Source organism: Choloepus didactylus, chromosome 3 (genome assembly GCF_015220235.1).
Source record: "Choloepus didactylus isolate mChoDid1 chromosome 3, mChoDid1.pri, whole genome shotgun sequence".
In the NCBI taxonomy this organism is placed as follows: Eukaryota; Metazoa; Chordata; class Mammalia; order Pilosa; family Megalonychidae; genus Choloepus; species Choloepus didactylus.
In genome coordinates this window covers 43,066,808-43,075,873 of record NC_051309.1, presented here as the reverse complement: position 1 = coordinate 43,075,873, position 9,066 = coordinate 43,066,808, and the positions used below count along the sequence as shown (strand labels likewise).

Here is a 9,066-nt window from a genome sequence, read left to right as displayed (position 1 = left end):
CACATTATTACATGATCCATGTCTTTGTTCTGTCTTACAGCTGCATAATATTCCATCATGTGTATATACCACAGTTTGTTTATCCACTCGTCCTTTGATGGACATTTGGGCTGTTTCCATCTCTTGGCAATTGTGAATAAACTTGCATATTGTTTTTATGAGAGCATATGAAAGTGGAAAAATGAAAGTGCAGAGTCTAGAGTCAGACGTAGGCTCATAAACTTAATACAATTGAGAACAATGTAGAAATCAGGCAAGTAGTTAGTTGGTCACGGTTTTATACATTTTCCACAGGTCTATCTCAAAAGCAAACATTCAGACCAAAAACATGAGAGTAATTACACATTTGTTTCTTGGAGTTTTATAAATGATTTTGCTTTCTTACAGCTACTGCTTATGGCTGGGCTTATGGTTTATGAATCATGGTTAAAATTTCAGGATGTCCAGTTGTTAATTTTGAATCCAACCATGTTTGGTGGTTAAAAATCAGATCTTTAGTCAAATTAGCTCAAGCAAAAGGAGGGTTACTGTAAGGAAACAATTCTTAAGGAATCCAAGGAAAACCGAACAATAAGGACAAAATTTTGGGTAGCAACTCATTTCCTTAGCATACACATACATAAAGAGCTAAAGACTTTTTCAGCATTTATGTAATTTAGCTGAAAGTTCCTCTGTTGTTGAGTCTTTTATTTCACAGTCTCAGCTCAGCTCAGCTCAGCCCAGTTACTGCATTTTGTTGGGTCAGGTATCACGGCACTGCAGGCCCAGTCAGCTGTGGGGATGGGTGGGAAAAGAGAGAGGAATAGAGAGAGAAAAGGAGGGAGAGAGAGAAAAAAAATTATGGCTCAAGTATGAACTACTCTTCTAAAAAAAGGATATGGGAGTGGAGGCAGTGATTATCCTATCATTATTTATTAGATAAATAAGGCCATTCTGCTTTACAGTGGTGATGTAGTTGTCATAATTTTACTTTCTTAATTTTTAAAATGATATAAAATGGGTAGGACACTGACTTCCCAAGCGTCATAATAAAAATATAGCATAGTATGGTTGTTGTAAGTTTAATTATCCTGAAAACTCTTTCCATCCTGTAATAATTTATCGTCCTAACACTAGCAATTTGAGGAAGTGCTGCAAAGAAGCATTTGTACAAAATATAACTCAAAATAATTCCTTGATTTTACTACCACTACTAAATATAAATTATCAAAGGAGCAGAGTTTCTTTGACTTTTTCACTAGTTGGGGATGTGATTTCAAAAGATGTTACAGTATTAGATTTTTTGAATTTTATTTTTTTCTCTTCTGGACCTCAGGTAACTTGAACTGGATTAATCATAATCCTTAGGTCATTATCCATGGATTGCTGTCATTCATTCCTTCCTTCATTCATTCTACAATGAACACATATGAACCCAACACTCAGCCCAAGAATAAAGCTTTACCAAGAATATATTTACCTATGTGTTCCTTCTCTCATCTTGTCTCCCAGTGTTCTGCTTTACCTTGAACTCCAGAGATAACCAATATCCTGAACCTTGCTTTTGAACTATATAAAAAGGGGATCATATTATGCCATAAGCTTCATCCATGTTGCATATACCTGTAGTTTCTTTTATATTTGCAAATATTTAGTTTTAGTTTGCTATTCCTCCGTGTTAAATAATACTTAATTTTGATGAAACAACTTTAAGAAAGGTAATATAACTAATGATGCAGATCAGATTTCACACTTTAAATTGAAGAGAGATGTGCATGGAGACTAAGCTACTAGACAGAATTCAAAGAAAACCTTTAAATTACTACAACAAACAAGCTAATCATTAAAGACTTGGTCATACAGGCCAAAATGATTCAGACTTAATATTTTTTGTCTTTATCAGTCATCAGCGAAATGTGTTAGTTAGGTTCTCCACAGAAACATAAGGATATATATATACATAAGCATACACATATATAGAGAGATAGATGGATCTATCAATCATATATAAGACATGAAAATATTTAAGGAAACACATGTGATTGCATGTTTGGGGGTGGGGTAGAGAGCAAGCCTGAAATCTATAGGGCAGGACAGTAGGTTGGAAACTCAGGTGGAAGTTTTCTTTTTCTTTTCTTTTTTTTCCCCCTTTATTAGAGAAGTTTTGGGTGTACAGAACTACGCATAAAATATAGGATTTCCATATACCACCCCACCAACAACAGCTTCCATTGGTGTGGAACATTTGTTACAATTGATGATAGCACATTGTACTATAAACTAAAGTCCATGGCTTAACTCAGGGTTCACTTTTTGTATAGTGTTGTTCCATGGATTTCAATGCTTCAGTCTTAAGGCAGAATTTCTGCTCCAGGAAACCTGTTTTTGTTCAGAAGGCCTTTCAATTAATTGGATGAGGCCCACTCACATTATGAAGGGTATTTTCCTTTACATTAACTGATTGTTGATGTTAATCACATCTACAAACTATCTTGTAGCAACACCCAGATAATGGTTTAATTAAATAACTGGATTCTATAGCCTATCCAAGTTGACACTTGTCAAACTAATCTTGTTCACTATGGATATATATGCTATTATCTTATGCCTAAACTTATCATCTTAAGTTTTAGCAATTCTAAGCCAAGGGGTCAGTGATACTTGGAAAGACATTAAAATAAATTAAAGCCTTTTTTTTTAAAGTTTCATAGTGATTGCGACATATTGTTAAAATTTCTGTCACCAGAGGCATATGGATGATTCATAGCTGTAATTTGTGAAAATACTCAGGATAGATTTAGTTAGTGTGCTGGTTTGGATGTATTATGTCCCCCCAAAACACCATGTTGTTTGATGCAAACTTGGGGCAGACATATTAGTGTTGATTATGTTGGAACCTATTGATTGTTTCCATGGAGATGTGACTCAATCAGCTGTGGGCAAGACCTTTGATTGGATAATTTCCATGAAGGCATTACCCCACCCATTCAGGGTGGATTTTAATTAAATCACTGGAGCCATATAAAAGAGCTGAGAAACAGAAGGAACTCAGTGCAGCTGTGAGTGACATTTTGGAGAGCAACTGAGAGAGACATTTTAGAGAGGGTCATTGAAAGCAGACTTATGCTAGCTCAGAGTTTGTTCCAGAGAAGCTAAGAGAGAACAAAACACCACAAGAGCATTATGAAGAATGCACAAGAGCTGAGAGAGAAGCTGGAACACAACCCGGGATCAGCAGACACCAGCCACGTGCCTTCCCAGTTAACAGAGGTTTTTCCGGATGCCACCGGCCTTCCTTCGGTGAAGGTATACTTGTGTTGCTGTCCTAATTTGGACATTTTCATGGCCTTCAGACTGTAGCTTTGTAACCAAATAAATCTCCTTTATAAAAGCCAATCCATTTCTGGTATTTTGCATAATGGCAGCATTAGCAAACCAGAACAGTTAGTTACAGTTCAAGTTCAAAAGCAAATAAGTAACTTCAGATAAACAGAATAAACATATTAGTCAAAAATTGCTCTAAACATCTTAGATATTTTTGCATTTTTATCTATCTGGTTATATTTTTACCTTAGCTCACCTTCACTGTAAAGTTTTTAGTTTCCTATCATCCCAATTCAACCTTTTAAACTACCATCCTGCTCAACATTTTCTGTGGCACTCAATATGAACATAGTGTATCTTCTACCCTCATTTTCTACCAATCACCCCTACAAACTCTATAGAATTGTACTGTCCAATATAGTAGCCTCTAGCCCATACGTTGCTGTTCAATAAAAATTCAGTTCTTCTGTCATTCTAGCCACATTTCAAGTGCCAGATAGTCACAGGTGGCTAGTGACTACCGTGTTGGACAATGCAAGTATAGAACATTTCCATTGTTGCAGGAAGTTCTATTGGGCAGCACTGCTCTATTCATGCTTAGCTCATGAATTTCTGTATAGGAAGAATTTAGGGTTTGTAGTATGGCTGAAAAAAGGGGGTTAGGGAATTGTCCTGAAACTCTGCATAGGATGCTACCTTTGTCATCTTTGGACGTAGATTTTATGCTCATGTGTGAGGGAGAGGGGCTGACTGAAATTATGTGGGGCTTACAATGTCACACCTTTGTGCAATGACAGTTGCACAATGTTCTAACGCCTCCAAACTCCTTTCCCCAAAGAGAAATTGCATTTAAAATTCTCTAGGCCCTTTTTTTTTCCACCTTGTGGTTACTTCTACTACTATTACTCTCTTTGAAACAATTCATTACCACAACTCACCCTTCAATGCCTCAAATGCCCCTTTCTTTGTGAAGCTCCATTAGCATCCCTTTTCTAGGCTCCCAGACAACATGGTTTAAACCTCTATTATTGTACATATCACAACCTTACCTTGAATTATGGTTTTCTGGTTTTGTATGTTTCTGGTTCTTCCAATAGATTGTGATCCTGATAAAGGGCAAGGATGGTGTCATTGTTGTTTTTGTTACTCTTCCACCAGTGCCTAGCACAATGCCTTACACTAGCTCTGTTACTATGGAGTTAACTTTTAAATACTTGGATGTCTTAAAGACATCCTGACTCTAAATCAGCTCCAACTCCTCCAACTCAGTTAGTGGCTATGTTATCATTCACGTTATTCAGGCTTAAAACTTTAGAGTCATCCTTAATTTCCTTTTTTTTTTTCATTTTTGATTTCTTGATACATCTTTTCAACTCTCCACCTCCCCCATCACCCTGGTCCTTATTACCATCTCTTCTTGGGATTTTTGCAGTTATTTCATACCTAGTCTATCCTACTTCTACACTTGCATCTGTACCATTATTTTCAATCCAGCAGCTGTAGTGAGTCTTTTATTTTATTTAATCTATGTTTATAAATTTATTCATTAAATTTATTTTATATTATTTATTTATTATATTTCTTTTCTGTAATAATAAAAAAAAACACTTATGCAGAGTTTAATATGTGCCAGGTACTACTCTAGGAACTTTACAAATATACACTTATTTAATCCTCTTAGCAAACCTCTGAGATAGATACTATTGTTATCTGCATCTTACAGATGAGAAAACTGAAGCACAGAAAGGTTAAGGAACTTGTCCAAGGTCACCTAGCTTGAACATGTCATATTATGTTAACTTCTGTGCTTAAAACACTCCAATAGTTCTCCTTCTCAGTCAGGGTACAAACCAAATACCTCTACAAAACCTAAAAGGCTCTACATGAGTTACACTCTTCCACCTTCCCTACTTTATTTTCCTTCATAACAATGTATCTATCTATACATACATAAGTAAACATGTATATTTATCTCCTCAAACAAATAAGCTCCACCAGGGCAGGGAATTTTGCCCACCCCCAATGCTTTTTTCCTCAGTGCCCAAAAAATGCCTTGTATAGTAGGCCTTCTTTAAATATTTGTTGCAAAAAAGAATGCATCTCTTTTCATTTATTGTATGTGGAAATAAATGTTTAAGAAAGGAAATAAAAGTAGGAATCTTAACAAGTATTGTATAAATTCAATTTATTTATATTCACTGTTATCCTCAGGGCTCACTATCTTATGACTGGTTTTTAAAGTTATATAATATTAAAGTAATACACTGTATAAAGTTAACTTTTTTGGGCATATACAAAACTCCCCTTTCGTGACTGGTAAATCACTGAGAGTAAGAATGAAAAAGAAAAGCAGCACTCTTTAGTTATTTAACTAACTAAATAAGGAAATACCAAAAGTGAGAGGTACTCTCAAAAACGAGAGTAGCTTTTGGACGATTTAACAGTTTGGAAAAAAAAACGATCTAAAATGGATTCTGCCTGCTACACTAAATGACCAAGAACAAAGCAAAGACTTCTGGGCCAAGTTCTAACAAACCAGCAACTGTGTTAAATTCCAAGAGGTCTGCTGCCTTGTGTAAAAACCTCAAAAACAATTCGTGAGCGCTGTACCTTTAAAATATTTAAAATCGAGTATAGGATATGGAAAAAATAGACCAATACATAATCATCCAAAATAATTTACATGAACAACCCATTATCATTTAAATCTATGTTAGCCGTCGGTTTCAAGAGTTGAAAGCGATTTCATATTATTGTATTCTTTTTCAACCTTGTCTTCTAAAATTGTGGGTGTCCTCCTGAAGTTCATCTGCTTACATTTACATTAAATTGCTCAAGCACTGCAGCACTGGGTTTTCCTTTAGTTTACTTTTGGATTAAAGTAAAACAACCCTTGGTTTGGTCAAAACGTTTTTTGTTTTTTTTTTTTAATATGAGCTCTTCTAAATACACAAGAACCATCTAGCAATTTTGTCAAAATGCTTTTTCTACTCTCAAAGATTCTGATTCTGTGGGTTTGAGGGTGGAGCTCAGGAATCTAAGATTTCAACCAGCTCTCCAAGTGATTTTGAGGCCAGTGACCCAAACATCGTAAATTGAGAACTACTGGACTCATTGCTACTTTCATATTTAGCAGTTTTCAAAATATCAATTTTAGAAAGCTAAGGGGGTAGGAGTGTCCAACTCAGGTGGCAGTCAGAAGGCACAAAAATGAACAGTCCACGTTGTGCCATGTTGCACAACTTTCCCTCAGTTTTTGCAGCTCTTCTGTCCCTGTGGACGAAATCTGTTCATTTTAACCGAGTGATTAATCGTCTTTCAACGAGTTCGGTCCACGCCCCTCAGGAAGACTCCAGAGTCAGGAACTCATCTTCGCAGCAAAAGGTAACACTCCGTTCGTCCCACGCGCCCCTCTCAGAGCCGCAGGTATAGGGTTCGCTTCCCGCCACCCGGGCTCCTCCTCCCCTTTCCTCCCCGCTGGCCCTCCTGGGTCGGGTCCTCCCGGACGCGCTCTGCGCGGCAGGTCTTGGCGCCAACCGGGTGGCGGCGCTGCTCGCCCCGCGCGCCGCCGCCTCGGGCCCGAGGGAGGCGGAGGCACGGCCGGCAGAGGAAGGGGAGGGAGCGAAGCGCGCGGCTGCTCTCGCGTGCTCTCGCGCCGTTCGCGTGACCGCCCGGTGTGTGCGCGAGGTGCCGGCTCCGGGGTCTCCAGCGGCCGGGCGCGCGCCGCTGCGAGGGGCGTCGGGGTCCGGGTCGGCTGCCCGGGCCAGGCCTAGGTGCCGGCGGGCCGGCCGCGAGGGTCGTAGGCGAACACACGCGCACACGCTCCCGGAGGAGCCTCCTCCGAGGCTGCTCTTCCTCGGCCAGACGGAGAGCGGCAGTATCTCCCCGCCCAGCACACGTTCGCCCCGCGTCTCCCCCCTCAGCGGCTGCTCCTCCTCGGCACCACCAGCCCCAGCGCCGCTCCAGGGCGGGCGGGCGGCGGCGGGACCCGCGGAGCCGCTTTGTGTGCTGCCTGGCGAGGGGCGGCGACGCAACCACCTGACAGAGGCCCGGGCGCTCGATGCACCTTCCGCCTGCATGTGGAGGAGGTAAAGGCGGCGGCAGCTCGGCTCCCGCCCTCGGCGGGTAGAGGGAGGGGACGAGGGAGGAGGGGGCAGCGGGTCCGAGGCCCGCCAGGGCTGCCCGAAGGTGCCGGTAAGGCCTCGGTGGCGCCGGGAGGCGCGGAGTGGCCAGGGCCGAATAGAGCCGCCGGGGACCCACAGCCGAAGTTGAAGGAACAAAATGTGAAGTGCGGAGCCGCGTCAGCCGCTTCCTGGCGTGGGGTTGGGGGTGGCGGGCGGCTGTTTTCCCCTCCCGCGGGGGTGGGAGAACGGGACGGGGAGGGGCGGGAGCGCGGCGGGGAGGACGGCCTGGGGTTCCGAAGCTCGGCCGAGCAAGGGCGTTTTGTTCCCGGAGCCGCCACGGCGTGAGGATCCTTTTGGGTCTCTAGTTTTGCGGCCTAACTGAAGACCTACAGGCCTCGCGGCTCCCTCTCCAGAGGAGAGCGGCCGGACGGCGACTGGGCGCTTTTTTTCTGGCCCCGCGGGGGCCTTGGAGCCCCCGCCAGCCTCCCAAGGCCGCCAAACTTCAGACCTTGGTGCTTGGGGGAGGATTTCATTGTGAAAGGAGGACTGGGAAACTCCTGGCGCTGCCCGGCGCCTCCCGCGGCGGCGGCGGCTGGTGCCGGGAGAGTCCGGTGGGCCGGGAGTTGGCGCGGGTGGGGACGGCTTGGAGCCCGGCCCGGGGAAAGGGCGGGTGGCGGGGCCGCCGCCGGGTCGTCGGCCTCGCGGGAGAAAGAGCCCCTTTTCTGATTTAGAGATTTTTTAAATGAAAAAAGAGGTTACAAAGTCGCCCCTTTCCCGCTGAACTTTTGTTTTCTGACCGATAGAGGCCGGTAGAGGACTGTGAAAGAAAAGTTGTCCCCCAGGATGGACTTCACCGCACAACCCAAGCCTGCCACTGCCCTCTGTGGCGTAGTGAGTGCCGACGGAAAGATCGCCTACCCGCCCGGAGTGAAGGAGATCACCGACAAGATCACCACCGACGAAATGATCAAACGACTGAAGGTAGGTGTCTGGACAGGCTGTTCACACTTAAGACGTAGATCTATGGCGGGAGATGCTTTTCTCCTATGGTATTACTGCACCGGGCCTTTTGAGCCCGGCGCAGTAATACCAAATTTTTTAGATCCTCTATCCTTTTTCCCCTTACCCCCTCTGATAGCTATTGTTCTATGTTGGATGTGTCTTTGAATCAGTTCTGTGGGAATGTAACCATTATAGGAAATTTAAAGGAGAATGATTTTTTAAAATCTGACTCCTTTTCAAGCATAAGAATGCAAGTTTTTTTTTCTTGAAACATTTTATTTAATGGAAAAACTGTTCGTAGTAGCTTGTAACCTTAGTGTTGTAGAGTAGGCAGTAATTTGCCTGGTAAGGGTCCTATTTTCATCCGCTTCTGAGGGGACTGATTTAAGCACAGAGGCATTTTTTAAATGTCCCAATTTTCTAATATCCAGAAACTTAAAAATGTATATAGTGCGACTAAACTTTGATGGAAGGTACTGACTTTTTAAAAATTGAGGCTTGAAGTAAGGTGATATAATTTTGTGTTCAAAGGGGTTTTAAGAGAGCATATTATTGTTTTTTTTATAGGAATCAGCTTATTTAGTTCAAATAATGACAGATCAAGTTTGTAAGTTTCAACTTTATGTTGGTCAGTTTT

At 42.3% G+C, this 9,066-nt stretch overlaps 1 protein-coding gene across 4 annotated transcripts in view; it reads left to right on the top strand.

Annotated features, from left to right (window-relative positions):
* The first annotated feature begins 6,976 nt into the window (after positions 1-6,976).
* PDS5A (PDS5 cohesin associated factor A) overlaps positions 6,977-9,066 on the top strand; it is a 188,076-nt gene continuing 185,986 nt past the window's right edge. For 2 of the 4 annotated variants that reach the window (XM_037829628.1, XM_037829625.1), the window contains exons 1-2: positions 6,977-7,391; positions 8,231-8,408. In XM_037829628.1, coding sequence (XP_037685556.1) covers positions 8,271-8,408 — 138 coding nt within the window. In that variant the 5' untranslated portion in view covers positions 6,977-7,391; positions 8,231-8,270. Of the gene's footprint in view, positions 7,392-7,459; positions 7,592-8,230; positions 8,409-9,066 lie in introns of those variants that run through there. The other 2 variants (XM_037829626.1, XM_037829627.1) reach the window with 2 other exon arrangements.